This window comes from Berghia stephanieae, chromosome 1, assembly GCF_034508935.2.
Source record: "Berghia stephanieae isolate SIO BIC M18660-M18661 chromosome 1, UCSD_Bste_1.3, whole genome shotgun sequence".
Taxonomy (NCBI): domain Eukaryota; kingdom Metazoa; phylum Mollusca; class Gastropoda; order Nudibranchia; family Aeolidiidae; genus Berghia; species Berghia stephanieae.
Window position 1 is genome coordinate 3,028,929 of NC_088360.1, and position 20,020 is coordinate 3,048,948.

The 20,020-nt window shown below is 34.9% G+C and overlaps 1 protein-coding gene across 3 annotated transcripts; it reads left to right on the top strand.

Annotated features, from left to right (window-relative positions):
* The first annotated feature begins 1,662 nt into the window (after positions 1-1,662).
* On the top strand, positions 1,663-16,535 carry LOC144966221 (coiled-coil domain-containing protein 97-like). Of its 3 annotated transcripts, none has more exons than XM_078902410.1 (6): positions 1,663-1,853; positions 2,651-3,103; positions 4,596-4,733; positions 6,519-6,624; positions 7,636-7,756; positions 10,301-16,535. In XM_078902410.1, exons 2-6 carry the CDS (start codon positions 2,657-2,659, stop codon positions 10,395-10,397), a joined length of 909 nt encoding a protein of 302 aa, XP_078758536.1. In that variant the 5' UTR covers positions 1,663-1,853; positions 2,651-2,656; the 3' UTR covers positions 10,398-16,535. The 3 variants fall into 3 exon arrangements, with proteins under 3 accessions (XP_078758536.1, XP_078758545.1, XP_078758529.1); XM_078902419.1 differs by having other exon boundaries at positions 1,665-1,848; XM_078902403.1 differs by having other exon boundaries at positions 1,684-1,761; positions 10,301-10,540.
* Positions 16,536-20,020: the final 3,485 nt, after the last annotated feature.

Consider the following 20,020-nt stretch of genomic DNA (forward strand, 5'->3'; position numbering starts at 1 on the left):
AGAGGTTCTGTGTTCGATTCCGACCGAAGCCAATTTGTACTTTCTAGAGCAAGAAAATTTACTCCAATCACTCACTCCATTCAAGTGTAAAAGGGTACCTGTCAAGCTGGGATAGTAATCTGCGATAGACTACAGACTAGCGTCCTGTTCAAAGGTTTTCAAACATATACGTTAATTGTCCGCTTCACGCTATTGAAACCGGAATAACTCCTGCACCCTTGGCTACAAGGCTCTAAAGGACTTAATTTGTCTTAGAATGAGTCCAAGTGGCTCAGAAGGACTTACTTTAAAATATTTTCATTTAGAATTCCCGAAATAAATAACGATAAAGATAATTGATCCCACAAGTTAACGAATAGATGTGCGACCGGTTTTAGACACGTTACTGCTGTGTCACAAAGTGTGACACTTCTTAAATTATATTTATAAACATACGTTTTTAAATTGCCGAAAATATTTATGTTGCTATGCCTTCTGTACGTGGTTTCATCACATAGAATTATTTTTTGAATTGTTCTTGCTTTTTTATATTCAGAATTGAAATAAATAAATAAATTATAACTGTGAAAATGAATGTAATCTTCAGTTTAATATACGAAAACATATAATGGACGTTTCGGGTTTCCCCTTCATCAACAACACATGATGAATTAAAAACTACAGACGAATGAGATAATGTGGTAGTGGCGTTGTTAAGATGCATAAACAAAAACATTGATGGGCAGGAAATTGTATGCTACTTTGTGAGGAAGCACGAATTAAAACAGAGCAATAGAAATTTATAAAAGGTGCGTACTTAATTATGTCAAAAGAGGGGAGGCGGGTAGGAACTGTGTAATGCAGTATAGAAAGTGAACCAAAATAAAGTGTGGACTATTGTTGGAAAATAAATACAATGGAATTGGAAATAAATACAAAATATAAGGGATGTAGGTATTAATATATTAGTGGCATTAGCCACAGCAGAAGCAACAATAGAAATAGTAGTAGTAGTAGTAGTAGTAGTAGTAGTAGTAGTAGTAGTAGTAGTAGTAGTAGTAGTAGTAGTAGTAGTAGTAGTAGTAGTAGTAGTAGTAGTAGTCACATTCTCTCGTCGTACTCAGGTGTAAAATGAGTACCTGGTCGTTAACAGCGTTGTCTCTGTCCGAAAAAAATTATAATATCGCCTTACAGACTACATGTCTTGTCCTAAATGTTAAATGTTGCTGTTGGAGAGGGACCCCTTATAAAGCATATAACATATAATATATTCAGGTCTGAAATTCGAACCCACTTATGGACCTAGTTTAACATTGTTGTAATGGACAATATTTTGCGTCATTAAAAAAAAATTTCCATTACAACAATGAGCCCATAAGGAATTGTGTTATCAGACCTACAAATAAGTGTACATGGATTATATCCAATATGCTTTTTGGTTGTTTATTATTTATCTATTCAATTTTCTTTTTTATCTCATTCATTCTTTATTATTTTTGTTAGATAATCTTTCTATTTCTTTAATTATTATTTATTTATCTATTTGTATATTATTCATTCCTTTATATTTTACAATAATTTTGGAAAAATGTCTGCGCCAATCATACAACTTGTTCTTATTTATATAGTACTGAAACATTTCAACTTGACGAAGGAGGTAACTCTAATTTACGTAAAGTAAACACAGACACAAACAAAACGAAAGTTCGACTTGCTGTCAATAGTCAATGTAGCTTCAACAAGTAAATTATATCTTCAATTAGATTCATCTCCTATATAATGGTAATGTTCGTCGCCGATACCGTTGTCTTGTGAAAAAGTCTGATCACAGAGTGACCCGATGAGTTGTGTCTGTCTAAGAGTTAACGTGTAAGGTATGAATATGATTATTTTATGAATGAATGAGAATGTCCAATTCTTCTTCTTTCCATTTCCCCTGCCCCTGCCCCGACCCATACTCATGATGAATCATGATGTCTTTATTTTTATTATGATTTAAGGCTGAAGGCCAACAAGATGTAGGAATGCCGTGGTCTTCCAAAGCTCGTGCTGAGACCCATAGAGCATCCTGTCCAATTAATTCATCCAATTTGACCACAATGACCATTTTATTTACGAAGTGGTTATTCTCAAAGTCGACTCTGGATAACTGTAGGCAGTTATTCAGAGTCGACTCTGGATAACTGTAGATGGTTATTCAGAGTCGACTGGGTACTTTTTATATTTTGTGATGATATGAGAATCATTGCAGAGGTGGCAGGACTTCCTTTTACTTTTACCTGTATTAGATTATTAGTATTAGGTACTTAATAATTAATATTTTAGCGATTATGGAATTTAACTTAGTTGCAATGCCCAATGAATATTACTATTAAGTTAAGTTTAAATTTTGTATTGTAAGTGGTGTGGTTTTTCTAATTTCAAAAACAAAGCTGAGTCAGTTGTCGTTTAAGGCACAATTATTACAGGCTGGTAACCAGGGGGTCTGAGGTTCAATCCCCAGTCAATGGTCAATACAGGCTGATTTTTAAAAAATTTATTTATTTATTTTTTTTTTTTTTTGGGGAGGGGGGGGGTATTTTCTTTCTGCATTGTCTGGCACTGCCCTTCCCTAATTGGCTTAATGAAATAACTTTATTTATTTATTTATTTTCAACTTTGTCCTGTTTAGAAAACTATGGATGACGAACTTGAAGAACAAGCTGCTGGATCTGAAGATAACAATAACAGTCGGAGAATGGATCTCAATACCATGAAGCAGAACATGATCTCCAGACTTGCCCATTCAGACGCTCACTTCAAACATCAAACAAGGGACGAGCCTGACTTGAAAATAGAGGAAAAATATGCCATAGCCCATGAATTACTTGAAAAAAGTGCAGGACTTTTCATGGAGAGGTTTTATAAACACTTGATATTAGAAGACACTGTCTGCTTTTCAGACTCACTTGACGACTATCGTGTCAATTTTTACATCAATGAAATTAAAAAGGCAAATAAGGGCGTCAATAAAAATGTTGTAAAAAACAGACGGTACCAGGCTCTCCAGGAGATGATGGATGAAGGAGAATATTTCTCTGACGCAAGGATGCAAAGCAGAGATCCCCTATTGTATGAACAATTGGTGAGCGATTAACTGAAGGCTTGTTCCATAGCCATTATATTTCTAAAGAGCTTTGGAAAACAATTTGTTATTTTTTAAAGCAATCTACCACGTTTTATTTCTTTTGTAATTATGCGATAAAATGTCTTGAGTTTAAAGGGAATTTTATTTTTTTTCATTTCCAGTCACAAAATGTTTATCATTGTCTTTTTTATTTTTTCTAATTAACAATCATCTGAATTACAAAGAACTTTTCTCAGTTATTTATTTGTACTTCAGATATTTATGGATCACTTAATTGTGATTGAGTGTCCTTTTACGAACCAGATTATCTGATAATATAGATTACTCATCTTTGATACGCTCATTTCGATAATGATGTAGTATCAAAATGGAAAAACTCTTTTGCCTGTCTTGAGTTATATCTTTTGGGATCAGAAAGAAGTTCTTTTAAGAAACGGGAATCATTGCTGCAAGAGTTAGGAGAGTAGAAGCCTGCCATTTATACAGATTTATTTACATTTGGCCATAGTCGGAATAACTCTTACATTCACATTTACTCAAGATTTAACCCCCCCCCCCCCAAAAAAAAAAAATAAATAAACCCCAAACAAGAAAGCCAAAATCAAATAACAAAAATAAAAAAAACATAAACATTCTGTGACAATTGTTTTGAATATTTTTTACTTCACTTGGGAATGATCTCCTTTTCATAATGATTTTGGTGTTTGTTAGAAACGTTAGAAACTATCCATTCCCCATTTGATCAAGATTTATGTGGTCTGGTGGCTTCCGATTGCTTTAGGGGTCAGTTTCTCCAAGAGTTCAGGGAGTATAGGCCTGACAATTACGCAGATTTATTTATATTTGGCCATTGTCAGATTAACTCTTACATTCACACTTACTCAAGATTGAATTGTTTCATCAGATTTTTTGTTTAATTTCTTTGTTTTGATGGATTTTTTTGTTTGTTTTTTTTTTTTTTTGAGGTGGGAGGGGGGGGGGGGGATTATATATGACCAAAGTCCAGATTTCAGATTTGGATTTTTGAAAGTTATATTATAGATTAAAATGATTAAAAATGTGTTTTTTTACTTGGTGAAGTTGTTATACTGAAAAAATAATGAAGGAATTTGCTGTAGTTGAGATTTGAGAAAATAACCGATGTGATAGTAACTTGAAGACATAATTGGTTATGAATTAATTATGTCGAGTTATAGTCCTGCCAGCTGAAAAATGCGAAGTAATTTTCTTCTTTAATGCTTTAATTTGTTCCCGCATACAGAGAATAATGCTTTAATGAAAATACTGTCAAGAAAAACAAGCTGATATAACTTGTCTTATGACACAAAACAAAGATCAAAATTATTATATCTAACATTTTAAAATGTAGTTGTCCTATGTACAATTCCATGATGTACGTATTAAAACAATTTAGTCTTTAAAAGACTAGTTTAGTTCTAGATATCTGATGTCAGTTTATTTTAAGACAAAAATTCACCTGTTTCCTCAGGTTGGCCAGTACGAGACCGAGGAAGAGAAACAAGCCAAAGATGTGGATAAAAGTGATCTTCGCCTGTCGTCCATTCTCATGAAATACATGGATAAACAAGAGATGAAATACCGTTATGAATTCATGAAGGATAGGGAGGTAAGTTATAGATATACAATATACATAATGCTCATTAGTTTATCTCTCTCAAGTTCAATGTGGGTGTCATGTATAACAAATAAATCGGTTCTAAGACTAACTGACCTGATTTGTGTTGCAATTGTCGTCTGTCTTGCACGACGGTGAGGGGAGAAGTGAGAAGTGTCAGTCCTGTGTAAAGTGGTGGGAGAGGGGAGCTCACCCCGTTCCATGTCAGTCTTCATGCTTCATATTTTTTGTGTTTATTCGCGAGGTATATACATAACTAATTTACATTACAGTGGGTGAGAATCGAACTAATTTGTTGGATTGCTCGTTCATATGATGAACGCTAGAGAGTTAAATTGTTTCGAATACATTTAAACAACCTTTTCCTCTTTCAACATAAAGTCTTGATTATTATAGCCAAAATAATTTTTCAGGCAGGGGAGAGGTGTCACTGTCTTGTTCGTGCCCTCATTTTTGTCGTTTGCTTTCATGTTTCAAATAGATTTTGATTCATTTATTTTTCATCACATCTTGTCTTGATCATTAATGCAAAAAGCAGTTTTAAGGCAGTCTCTAGAAGCCACTGTCTTGTCTAAACCCTCATTTCTGTAGTCTGCAGTCTGCAGTCTGCTTTGATGATGCTTTCTGTTTTTGTGGTAGAGATGATAGAACTTTGTTTTGCCTAGAAATTTGAAATCCTTTCCCACAAAGCACAAACAGAAAACTCGAAATTCCAACTAGCCATTTGAAACGGAGTAACAACATAACAAGAAACTCAGCATTTAATTTTAAAATCTCCTCCACGCCAGAATAAACCATAATCTTTATTCTTTCTTCCCCTCCACCATCCGACTTTGGAACTCCCTACCAACCACTTGTTGATGACTTCATTACATCACTCCCTTCTTCCCTCTAAAAACTCTGTGACTGAAAAGACTTCCATACAATCTTCAGTCTGAAGCTTTGGTCTTAATGGAAGAAGAAAGATTGTTCGATATGTGCAATTACTCATTGCTTTAGAGATGTTTTTTTTGTTTCTCTTGGAAGTAACCTCCTGATTATGATTTTATGAGTATCTTTGTGTGGTCTGGTGGTCTTAAATTGCTAGTGGAGTCTATATTTGCTTTTTCCACATTTATCTCAGGTGGTTGAACTCATACATGTTATAAGCTTGGATGTGAATATCTGTCTCTAAATTTTGAATTGATCTGAGGCTTCGTTATCACTGTTAAATCTTTATGCAGCTTTGGGGTCTTGTGATATGACGCTTTCAGATTGGAAGGTCCTGGGTTTGAGCTCGCTCTGCGCATAGTTGAGTCCTTTGAAAAGGCTCTTTACTCACATTCTCTCAACATACTCATGTGTAAAATTAGTACCTGGACGTTAACAGCGTTGCCTCTGTCTGAAAAATTACAATATTGCCTAACAGGCATCATGTCCCGTTATACATGTTACATGTTGCTGCTGGTCAGGGACCCCTTGTAAAGCACTTTGAGCATGTTTAGTGGACATTGCGCTATATAAATGCTCTAGTTTTTGGGTATTTTGAAAACTGGAGAAACATTTACAAGCTGAAAGTTCAGTTATGATCACCAAACTATCATTAGAGCATATATTTCTTGAAATATGTATAGCATAACTTAGTATTATTGAAATTCATTGAAAATCTACTAAACAGTTTGCATAATAAATTTTTATAAGTCTGAATTATACATAGTAATTGTTGTCTCACAAAATTAGATATAAGCACTGATCAAAATCTAGTTTTCCACATGATTCTCCAAATTATGTCTACAGGAAATGCAGGAAGAAGAAGAGGATGAAGACACAGAGGAGGAGGAGGAGGAAGAAGAAGAGGAAGAAAAGGATGAAGATAATGATATGAAGTCTCATGGAAAAGGAGGTAAAACTGGGAAACAGTTGCGCTGTCCCAGACATTTTTATGTATTCATGTTTAGGATTATTTTGTTGGGAATTTACTGTATGTCTCAAATCTTTTTTTGTTAATTATGCACACTCACATTACCATAGCCATTATCAACATTATCGTTGTCAATTTATGAATTCCCAAAATTAGCATTAAAAGAAACTTTAAATCCTGCATTTGGAATTTTGAGCAAGTTCCCCTTGCCTTACAGCTGTACCATTATTGGTCAAAATCTATTTTTAGTAATACTGAATGCATGCAGGAGAAAAATATTTCTTGAATTCCTGGGTTTTTTAACAAAGGATAATAGGGATGCCTCATAATATTTTTGCTGTTACGTTTTGGGAAAAACAGAGTTTTTAAGAAACGAAATGGCTGTAATAATTTTACAATGAATAATAGCATTGAATACTAGATAAAAGTTTAAACTTCTGTTCTATAAAAATGTGATTTATGATAAAAAGTAGTCAAAAAAAAACAACATACAAAATGAATGGAAACCCTGCAATATTTGTAATTTTAGGGTAAACAAATTTGAAAGTAAAAGATTGTTACAGGCCATTAGAGTTTAATATTAATGGAGACTTAAATATAGAGATGTGAAACTTATGGTATGTGTATGTTCAATGTCAAGTTGGTAAACAAGGTATTTTGTTATTGATGGTTAATTTTAAAATACACACCATTTCTTCACGCTATATCAATCCTACAAATACTCAAAAAGTTTATAGTCTTAGAGAATTTAGTGAGAAGAAATCACATCTGAAAAAAGAAAGCTGCGAAGACCTGTGCCAAATTTAAATTGTATCACATATTATAAACGTTATGAGCGCGAGGATGTTTACTGACTTGACACGACCTGACAGATTTAGATAAGCATCGTCTGCTATTAAAACCCAATTGACACTTCAGAAGTTTCGTGTCTCTATATATATATGTCTCCGATATTATTATGTTTGTTAAAGTGACATATTATATTTTCCATAGATGAAGATGGGAATTCTCAAGCCACAACAACACCCGAGGAGAGGAGTGAAATGCGTCATGAATTTCTGCGTATAATGCAAGAACGTTTCCTGTCAGGAGAAGACTCTCAATTTGACTACAGGTATACGTCAATGTCTTCAATTGAATCACCCTGTATTATCCATATTAAATTAGAGGTTTTATATAGCACAATATCTACTCAAAGTCTCAAAGCGCTTTACAAGGGGTCCCAGGCCAACAGTAACACTTAACATGTAGGATGAGACATGATGCCTGTTAAGCGATATTTCATTTATTTGGGGGGGGACAGAACAATGCTGTTAACGGCCTGGTACTCATTTTACACCTGAATACGGTGAGAGAATGTGAGTGAAGAGCCTTCTCCTTCCTATGTGCTGAGTGAAGCTCGAACCAGGACCTTCTGGTCTGGAAGCGAGTGTCATTCCACTAGACCACATAGCCACACACTCTTCTTACCAACTGTAGGAAAATCGTCACTTTCATTACGATATATTCAGATTGGTTTTATTAATCACTAAATTTGAAGAAAAATCTTTGTTATATTATTTAATGTAGCAATGACTATGAAAAATGTTTTTTTCTCTTTTTGAGGAAAATTTTATCTGAAATCAAAGCCCTATCTCCACTGAGTAAAAATGTTTTTGAAATTTGAAAATCCATTCATAAATAAACAAGTTATGCTGTTTCAAAGGTGTCATTTATTTGGATGACCCGCAAAGAGGAAAAAAACGCGAAAATATGGGACGCTTTTTCGGCATTTTTTTTTTACCTTTGGTTGTATCTTGCGTAATAAGTGGATTGAAAGATTGAAATTTGGCAATTTTATGGCAAATTTGATAGAGAATATGATGAAAACATTAGAAGAGTTCTAACTTATATAATTTTAGAGCTGGATGGTATATAACACACACACACATACACACACACACACACAGAGAGAGAGAGAGAGAAATTAGTATAACACACACACAGAAATATATTAAGAAATGAGTATATAACACACACACACACACAGAGAGAGAAGGGGGGGGGGGGGGGAGATTGCGTACATAAATGAAAGAAATATAGAAGGAAACGGGAAATTGGACAAGGGGACAAAGGTTACTGATGGAACGTGACATGGAACACAATAATTAAACTTATGCTGAGATTGTAGATCATATTGCAATCGAAAACTTTTAACATTATAATTTCTTAAATTCTTGTAAATTAAACAGTCAAATTGTCAGCTTTTTATTGAACCCAAACGCAATGGCAGACGATAAACACCCCTCTGCCAGCAGACATTTTGACTAGTCATGAACTTTAAAACGAGGTCAACCAATCAGAAAGCGCTTTGCCACGACTCGCTCAGCCGCTGTTTGGTGCCAAATCGTTTTGAATTTGTGATTCGGGCTGTAGGGGGGCAAAATGGCTTTATCTTTTACGAATGAAGAGCAAATTAGGATGGTGTTTGTAAAATACGGGAAAAATACTCGTCATATTCATATGAAATTTTACAACCAAAAAGAAGAAATGTTCATGTATTACCTTGTCAGCGACAAAACCTACACGCCCAGTAGTTTTAGAAATATTATACTCCAAAGAGTAAAAATCTATTTTTAACAGTCTTCTGGTAATCACACGAGTTTTGTCGCTTGACATAATCTAAAATGACCTTTATTCTTACTGTGTGCCAACTTTCAGTCAAATTCATCGATAAACAGCGTCGTAATTAATTTTTAAAAATAGCATATACGAAACGTCTTCGTCCCATATTTTGTTGTGAATTTGGGCACTTCGTGAGCGAAAAAGAGGCCCAAAGATTTGTGTGGGATAGTCATTGCTAATTTAATGGTTATTTTGAAAACAAAATTATATGTAGCACGTACTTTTCACTTTTAAATTGGAATTTGGAAACTCAATATTTGTGTTCTGTCAGTTTGACATTTCAGTAAAAATTGTGAAAATGGTAGGTAGGAGACAGTTAAGTACAATGAGGGCTTTGAAAATTTGTCAATAGCGTGCCCTTCTTTATCATTGATTGACACTTTGAAACAGGTGTGAATATCTGAAACCAATGGGAGGGGGGGGGGGGGGACTCTGATGTTCGATTAATAATGTGGATTGGGATTCTGCACATGACAGCATGCAAAAGTTTTAAGCACTTTTTTTGGACCAATTTTTTTTTTTCTGTGTCTCTCTGCTTTATCTTTAAACATTTCACAACGTTGCCATGAAGACTTGATATTCTCAATCCATAACACTTTAACATATTTTTTGTTTGTGATTGATCGATGTCCATTTTTTGTTTGTGATTGATTGATGTCCATTTTTTGTTTGTGATCATTTTTTGCCAAGTCTGATGTCGCTGATGTTATATAAGTGAATGGTCGTCTCAAAATGGTATTAGTTAATCATAGCCTGAATAGAGAGTTTAGAATTAAAATTATAAGAAACGAGAGTTATAATTCTTTTGCAATTTATGTAACTGTATTTATTCTTTATCAAAATGAATAGAAATTTATCCCAAGTTTCATAAACGTGGTGAATAATTCAATTTTCAAGTTTCTAGCTCGTCCAGATGTAAAACTGCCTCGAGATTATGGACAAAAAATGACCTGGATATTTTGTAATTGTTGTTTTTTGTATTTTTAAATTTCAGTCAAGTGGATAGCAATGCCCAATACGACTCCATCGACTTGTTAAACCAAGACGCAGAGGAACGATACTTCGACCAGGATGACTCTAACTCCAAATGACGAATAATGAGTCCCATACAATGAGCACATATTACAGGTCTGACCACCGAATGCATTTATGGGCTTGGTTTAACGTTGTTGATATGGTCAATATTTTTTGCTTTATTTTGAGAGTATTTTTTCATTAAACCAATGAGGCCATAATATAACGATTTGGATTATCAGACCTGCATTCAAGTACATGTTGGTCTCATGTGTTAACTTTTTTATTTTATTTTCAATTTTGTTTTCACTCCAATCATGTTCTTGAAACGACCAGAAAAACAAATTCCCTTAATTCAGCCCTGAGGGGAATTTTTTCTTTAGGGTCTATTCCAAGGAAAGACTAGAATAACCCAGGCATCAGCCGTAGAGCAGCCCTGCAAAATGAGCAAAGGCTAGGTGACTTGCTTAGCACACGGCGGGTAATCGAACTCTGTGCCTTTCGGGTGCGTTCCTTATTCCCTTTCAAGAATAGTAGATGGCAGGTTTGATAAGCTATTCTGTTTTAATCTAAGCTGAGCGAGTTATGTCCCCTGTGTCAGCTTTTTCATTATTGTCTAAGAACAAGTTTACTATTCGTACCTTTCCTCACAAGGTTACTCTGTTGTACTATAACAGTTAATACAATGCTGTTGATAACAACAAAGAATGAAGTGAGGAGAAAAATGCCAGACGAGAGAAGAAAAAAAAATAACTCTTCGGCGATGGGGGCTCGAACCCATAACCTTACTGGTACGACAACTCCGCCTGGCTGGGGAGAGGGTAGGGCTATTATCAGAGCTATCCACCACCCCAAACAAAAAGTCGTATCAAACCCTGCATCTATCTTGAAGCGCTCTCCCACAATGCTGTTGTTCACTTGATTTGGCGTTTCACAATATAATCTGAGACGTCTTCAAATTGTCCAATACAGCGCTGCCAGACTAGTATTCATGAAGTGTAGGTGTGATTCTGCCAGATTCTGCTTCATGACCTGCATTAGCTGACTGTTGAGAAAAGGATCAAATTCAATGCTTGTGTTTTAGTGCATCGTTGTCTTTTAAGTACTGCCCATTCCTAATTGAAAGATATTCAAAAGCCTACGTTCGGCCAATGATTCCACCAAACTAGTTGTCCCTCGGATACAGAAAAATGCTGGAATGAGATCCTTTTCTCATTTCAGACCCTTTGTTTGGAACGCCTTACCACGGAGCATTCACGAAAAAGAATCTTTGTCTATTTTTAAATGTTCTCTTACAACATATCTGTTTCAATTTTAGTAGATGATATGAGAAGCAAGATAGGTCTGGTTTGTGTTGTGTGTGTGTGGGTATGTGTGAATGAGTATGTTTCAGCCAAAGTAATTTGTAATTTAAGCACTATATAAGTTTTCAGCATTTTTATTATTATTATTGATTATGAATATTTACTTTGAAGAATACCAAGGTATGAAAAGGACAATTTTTTTTTTTTTAGTCATAATTTTTTTCTGAAAACTTCTCTGTTTTCAAAATTTGTTAGAAAAAGTGAATTCATCAGGTCATACTTTGTAATTTGATTTGAAATAAGTTATTATGAATTTTTTTTTTTTAATTAAAGGTAATATTATTCTATTATATTTTTATATCCCAAAAAAATCAGTTGGGCTAGTTGTGAGATGTCCCAGAAAGGAGCGCTTCAGCATTATATGAAGTTGGCAGCTATTTTAAGAGTTTTTTAGTTCTTCGGAAGTCTCTAGTTTGAAAATTTTATGCAAAGTTGGAGGTCTGCCGGAAAATGAAATATTATATTACATACAATAAATAAAAACGTGTTTTAGGGTTGTTGTTTTTTTTTTTGTTTTTTTTTTGGCTTTTTAGGGTTTTTTTTTTTTTCTTTGGGAATGGGGGGGGGGGGGGGGGGGGGGGGGGACGGTGTTTGTTGGTATAAAACTATATTGTCACACTGGAACTCGTCATCTTTCCAAATTGTAATAAAATATCGTTAAGTGCTGAATTTTTTGGTGCAGTTTTAAAGATTTGAGACTGTTGTTTTAAGACCCATGTATGGTGCAAATAAACCAAAATCCTTGTTGTTTTAAGACCCATGTTTGGTGCAAATAAACCAAAATCCTTGTTGTTTTAAGACCCATGTTTGGTGCAAATAAACCAATAATCCTTGTTGTTTTAAGACCCATGTATGGTGCAAATAAACCAATAATCCTTGTTGTTTTAAGACCCATGTATGGTGCAAATAAACCAATCATCCTTGTTGTTTTAAGACCCATGTATGGTGCAAATAAACCAATATTCCTTGTTGTTTTAAGACCCATGTATGGTGCAAATAAACCAATAATCCTTGTTGTTTTAAGACCCATGTATGGTGCAAATAAACCAATAATCCTTGTTGTTTTAAGACCCATGTATGGTGCAAATAAACCAATAATCCTTGTTGTTTTAAGACCCATGTATGGTGCAAATAAACCAATATTCCTTGTTGTTTTAAGACCCATGTATGGTGCAAATAAACCAATAATCCTTGTTGTTTTAAGACCCATGTATGGTGCAAATAAACCAATAATCCTTGTTGTTTTAAGACCCATGTATGGTGCAAATAAACCAATATTCCTTGTTGTTTTAAGACCCATGTATGGTGCAAATAAACCAATAATCCTTGTTGTTTTAAGACCCATGTATGGTGCAAATAAACCAAAATCCTTGTTGTTTTAAGACCCATGTATGGTGCAAATAAACCAATAATCGTTGTTTTAAGACCCATGTATGGTGCAAATAAACCAATAATCCTTGTTGTTTTAAGACCCATGTATGGTGCAAATAAACCAAAATCCTTGTTGTTTTAAGACCCATGTATGGTGCAAATAAACAAATAATCCTTGTTGTTTTAAGACCCATGTATGGTGCAAATAAACCAATAATCCTTGTTGTTTTAAGACCCATGTATGGTGCAAATAAACCAATAATCCTTGTTGTTTTAAGACCCATGTATGGTGCAAATAAACCAATAATCCTTGTTGTTTTAAGACCCATGTTTGGTGCAAATAAACCAAAATCCTTGTTGTTTTAAGACCCATGTTTGGTGCAAATAAACCAAAATCCTTGTTGTTTTAAGACCCATGTTTGGTGCAAATAAACCAAAATCCTCTAAAACAAACAAATAAAGATTCAAGGAGATTACTCGTAATATTTACCTTTTTAATTACTTACGTGCGGCTAAGTGGTCTAGTGGTATGGCACTTTCTTTCGGATCGGTTGTGGGTTTGAGCCTCGCTCGGCGCATAGTTGAGTCCTTGGAAAAGTCTCTTTGCTCACATTCTCTCACTATACTCTGGTGTAAAATAAGTACTTGGCCATTAACAGCGTGTTATCTGTCGGAAAAAATTGTATTATCGCCTAATAGGTGTCAGGTCTCGTTCAACATGTTACGTGTTTCTGTTGGCCAGGGAACCTTTGTAAAGCGCTATGAGCCCATTTAGTGGATATTGTTCTATATAAAAGCTCACGATTTAAAACCATACAGTACGTTTCAAAAACTTATTCTGGCAGTGTGTTTTTATTTGATAAATATAAATAAATATGAATATTTGTGTAAGGAATTTATGCCATGTTCAATGCGATTTTCTTTTTTTTATTGTCTGTTTTTTACATGGGGGTGAATTTTGAACGATTTGTTTGTTGTTGATTTGTTTGGTTTTTTTTGTTGTTGTTTTGTTGTTGTTTGTTTTCTTGTTTGTTATAATGTTCAATTGTTAATTTTTAAAAATATTTTGACTTGAAAATTATAATTTTCATTGTTCCTTGTAAATATAATATGAATAATTGATATGAACCTGAGTTGTGATGATTTGATGTAAAAGGTAAGAGTTGCAAGTCTATGGTTGATTGGAGTGGCTGTTGATATGTCTGAGAAGTAAATGTAAATCAATGAATGTTCCTATTCCAATTTTTTTTCTGGGGAGGGTTCCTGACCTCCCATAGTGGGCATGGAGGTACATACTGTGTCTTCTATCCCCTTATATCTGTTTTCCAACATGCTTTCTGTCTTTGTCTTGGAATGAGATGACTTGGTTTTGTCCTGGCCCTGACCGGAGTCCTAGCTTGGAGGGAGACAGTCAAATGCATATTTATTGTTTTGGGAGATGATATTTTTCTTTGTAAATCATCTCTCTGTTATGTATTATTATATTTGTTATTTTGAATTTATAATGTAAACATTTGAGTGTATTCCTCTTTGTTGGATTTTGTGCTTGTGTCCGGATGAGACTTAAAGGTGGTCTCAAACTAAGTACTTTGATAGTGTGATCTTGGAATCTACATCTGATCCCTATTTGTTCCCAATTCCCCTTTGTCTTACTTTTTCTTGGGTGCTTTATTTGTAATTCTAGAACTTTTTACTATCCCATTTTCTTCTTTTTTACTGGCGATGATATAACCTACATGTGTTGCAAGCGCCGTAAAACCCTTACAAACAAACAAAACACCAATTTTGTTTGTTTGTTTTTTTTTTTGGTACAATTGTGATCCCTCTGTCTCTACTACCCGCTATAGTATAATTTCAGAATGGGGCAGATACTGACAAGTGGTTTTTAACTCACTCAACAACCCTAACAACGTCTATATCCGTAGTTTACCCAGGTTACTATTACTTTACGAGACCAATTATGGAGGAGGGGACAAATTATATCAAAGCTAATGTTTTTAATTTTTACATGTTAATGGTAGTTGAATAAAACTATCTGTGTACATGCTCATTTTTAATACATTTTTTTTTTCAATTTTGAAAAGTAGCAAAAAATGTCCAGGATTGAGTGAGTTAAGGTAAAATAAAACCCCTGCAGTGACCCCACTTATATTATTATTATTTCTTATTCATTCAAAGTGTCATCTTTTTTTTTTACAATGATTGATCCTCAACTTTAACAATTTGACATTAAGATTTATTATTGCCATTAGGATATCACTACGCATCCAAATCTACTTTTAACTCACTCAACCCTAAGACCGACTATATCCGTATTTTACCCGGGGTTACTTTTAATCCATGCCTATTTGTTACATTTTTCTGAGACAAATTATAGGCGTATTATCAAAGTTAATGTTTTTCATTTTTACATGTTAATTAATTGTAGTTGAATACAAAAAATATATTTACACATGCTCATTTTATATACTTTTTTTTTCAAATTTTGAAAAGTAGCAAAAATCTCTGGATTGAGTGAGTTAATAAAACCTTATGCATGCTGGAGAAAAAGTAGATTCTTGAACTGTTAAGTTAGTTTTTACAACGGATAATTATTGAGATGCCTCATAGTTTGATAGTTTGTTGGGGATTTTTTGAGGAGTTTTTTTTTTGTTTCTTTGTTTGGGTCTTTCTTTTTTTTTTTTTTGTTTCTTGTTGTGGGATTTTTTTTCTATAACGCTATGCTAAAATCAGGTTTTCTCTAAAGTCGAATGGGGAAAATAATATAAATTTCGTAATAATATTTCTCTAAATACTTCCCGAAAAAACCATCACCCACCTCATCATCATCATCATCATCATCATCATTACATCTTCATTTAAATACAAGATATGAAGTGAGTAGAAAAGTGCCAGAAGACAATAGAGAATAAAAAATTTTTTCGCGGCGGTGGTGGGGTTTGAACCTGCGACCTTATTGGTACGACAACTCCGCCTGGCAGGTGAGAGCGTGGCTCTACCGTGTGAGCTATCCACGAACACAAAAATATTCGTTTCAAACCCAAAGTCATTACTAGATCCGTCTCTCACCCACTTCTTGAGATCGCCGATTCGTTCGTACACCACCATCGCGAATAATTTTGACCAGCAGTTAAGCTTAATAGCCAATATTCTCATCACAAACATATAACATAGAAACGATTGAGACATTGAGTATGCTCCGGTGTATGGGGTGAATTTTTAATTCAGAAAAGTGAGTGGAGCAGGCACTTATGTTGGTAACAACAAGATATGAAGTGAGTAGAAAAGTGCCAGAAGACAATAGAGAATAAAAAATTTTTTAAATACCAGATTTTTCCAACCATTTTCTAGAGAATTTTGTTTCTGGAAAGTTGGTCAAGTCTGAATAAATACCTGATCAAGCCTGCTGGCCACAATTGTGTTGTATGTCTGCCTGCCTGCCTGACATATGAAACATGTAAATAAACATCTTGAATTCAATACCACGTGTTCTCACTGAAATGTCTTGTGTGTTGATATCAATCTGCTGGGATTAGTAACATTAGTTATTTTTTCTCTTCATTTCACCATCCTCCCCCCTTCCCCCTCTCCGAAAAGACCCCCCCCCCCCTTTTTTTTTTTTTTTACACCTCGTTCTCGAAAAGATGACCAATGTCATTTTCAAAAGACGAAATCAAACGGACCTACTAGGCCGGCAATGGAATAGTTTTTAAAAAGAAACAAGAAAATTCAAAATAATGATAGATCTCTAATTATAAATTGAAAATCCAAAACAAGAACCAATCGAAAAACAACCATTTTCCATTCTCATCGGTTATCACGAAGCATCGTTTGATTATTGCTCAAAACCTTTTATAGCGTAGAAGCTTAAAAATAATGACTGTATTTGTGACCCAACGTCTCAAAACGGTATTCTATCGGGATGAACCAGATACTAAAAAGTCAAATTAATGAATGATTAATTTGATATTCATTCTCTTCTATAAAGTTAACTCAAAGCAAGTCTGATATTTCTGGCTACAAATTTAAGTTTCAGCATCTTAATCATCCCGACTTAATACCGTTTTGATGAGAGGGTTCACATTTGGTTTAGACTGACTGATAACCCAAATTATTTTGCCATCGTTGTTGTACTGGAAATATGTACTCTCAATAGGCTTTAATAGTCGTGACCTCACTTACCTCTTAATGACGCATAGTATCGTAGTAACTGGTTCTCAACTATCGGAACAATGGCGGCGGACGCCCTTATGAAATACTTCTCCGACGAGTATAAAAGTGTATCCAGAGGAGAAAAATATTATAAATTAATCTGATCATGTTTTGACTTTTATACATTCTGATCGCATGACATATTATGAAAAGTTCTAGTCAGCATGAAGAATAAAATGTACCGATTTTCTTTTTTTTTTAACCAAGCTGCTCGCTGCTGGGCGGACGTGACATCAGACTGTTCAATCCAATTACAACAAAGTTAAATCAAGCCTATAATTGCGTCCGGTTATCACAGACCTGCAAACGAGTGTATCTGGGCTCTACTGTATTTCATAATACAATTGGATTCAATAGCCTGATGTCACGTCGCCCAGCAACGGCGGCCATCTAGGTTCTTAACAAATAAAATCGTTACTTTTTATTCTTCATGCTGGCTAGAACTTTTCATATGTCTTGTGATCAGAATGTGTAAAAGTCAAAACATGATCAGATTTTTGTTGGGTTTTTTTTTCCTCTGGATACGCTTTTATGCTCGTCGGAGAAATATTTCATAAGGGCGTCCGTCATTGTTCCGATAGTTTATAGCCAGTTACTAAGTTACCATGCGTCAATACAAGGGAAGTGGCGTCATGACCGTTGAAGCGTATTGCGTCCGGTTATCAGACCTGCAAACGAGTACATCTGGGCTCTACTGTATTTCATAACGAGGGTAGGGTGCAGAACTATTGTATCTTGTAAAGCGCTTTGAGCACATTTAGTGGATATTGCGCTATATAAAGCTCAGTATATATAATATATATCTTAAAAAGGCAACTTTTCAGGAGAGACCAAAAACTGTTTAGAATTCATAATAATCGTTGGATACACGAGAAATTTGATAATCTTATGTAAAAAGTAGCGAGAAAAACGATGGTGACTTTTTTGAGACAATATTAAGGACTTTGAAATAAAGCCTGAAACAACGGGCATGGTCTATATTACCTTTCCGTGTGCTCGAGGGCATTGGTCACATTGCAAAATGTGCTCAAAGTGACCCACATAGTGAAACGTGTTCACAGATTTTGAAATATCTCACATCACGATTGGTCAGGTTGATACACAGGCATGTTTACAACTTTCATAAACAAAGCAGTGTGTTTACATTTGTTAAGAAATATCCAATCGTTGGACAGCAACACATCATGTGATTGATGACTCTGTTGGACGAAAACTTGAATATAGATCGCTCCCATTGAAACCAAAGGTGACCGGTGCTATATATATACTTTTTAAATCAGTAAATAACTATAGATGTTATGCGCTTGGATAAGAAACTCACAGAATTGCCATCCGGATATATAACGGACTTTCGCACAAAACTATGTGTAACCATGAACGTATATTGTTCGATTAATACAGTTTAGTGAGAATTACTCATAAACATGGGTAGAAAAAAAAAGAACAACAAAGACCTGAGTGACGTCAACTTCGAACTATCTATATATTTTTTAATCCGTGAATAACTATAGATGCTATGCGCTTGGATAAGAAACTCACAACTTTTGCCATCCGGATATATAACGGATTAACGCACAAAACTATGTATAGATAGAACGAATATGACGTCACTCAAGCCTTTGTTATTGCATTTTGCCATCCGCGTTTGTGAGTGATTCTCACTAAACTGTATTAACCTGACTATAAACCTTTAAGATTACACATAGTTTTGTGTGTTGGTATGTTATACTTCCGGATGGCAATGTTAAAAGCGCATACTATCTGTAACCATGAACGATCATTGTTCGGTTAATACAGTTTAGTGAGAATTACTCATAAACATGGGTGGCAAAAAAAAACCAAATTCCTGAGTGACGTCAACTTTGTTCTCCCTATTTCACTCGCCAATCAGGGTAACTCGCCGATGTTTGACGACATAACGCGTTACAAGGCGTTAAATGTCTCTTTTTTACCGGCATTGCCTAATGAATACGAAAAGATGTATGAGAAAAGAATCTTAAGTGAATGTAAACAAAGACAGCCTGACTGACTGGTGGTGCTTTACACATGCCCGTACAGGGAGAACATCAACATAGCATTGCGCATGCGTCTCTCTTATCAACTGAGGAAACATCTATCGATTGGTTAATGAGATATCACTTTTAAAATATTATTATATATCCTACACGTTAAATGTTGCTGTTGGCCAATGACCCCTTGTAAAGCGCTTTGAGCACGTTTAGTGGATACTGCGCTATATAAATGCTTTTTTAAATTCCAGTTTTTAAAAATGAAAATGTGCCTGTGCAAACATGGTCAGAAACGGCTTGAGTTTCATAGAAGTGACCCCCAAAAAGGCTTGAAAATGGGGCAACAAATTATAATCTTCAACTTGTTTTTACCCTCAATTTTTATTCTCTAGCTATTATTCTATGCTGTCGCTAGAGTCTTTATTATAGCGTGCAGTAACAACAAAAAATGGGTAGACCGTTTACACGGGGTCAGTTAGTTAAGGGAGACCAACACCACACCGTTCCGCTTGAGTGCCGTCAAAAAAGTAGGCTAGTCGATTCCGGTTCAAATGCAAATATTCGGTAGGGACGACCGGGGACAGTACAGTGCCACGGTGAAAGCACAGCCTTTTAAACGTTATTATATCGACACTGCTCAAGTCAAGATAAATGTCTTTGCGCCTGACATCATCAAAATGGGGTCCCGATAACTCGGTTGGTTGAGTGCTAGCTAGCTCTACTCTCGAAGGGACCAAGTTCGAT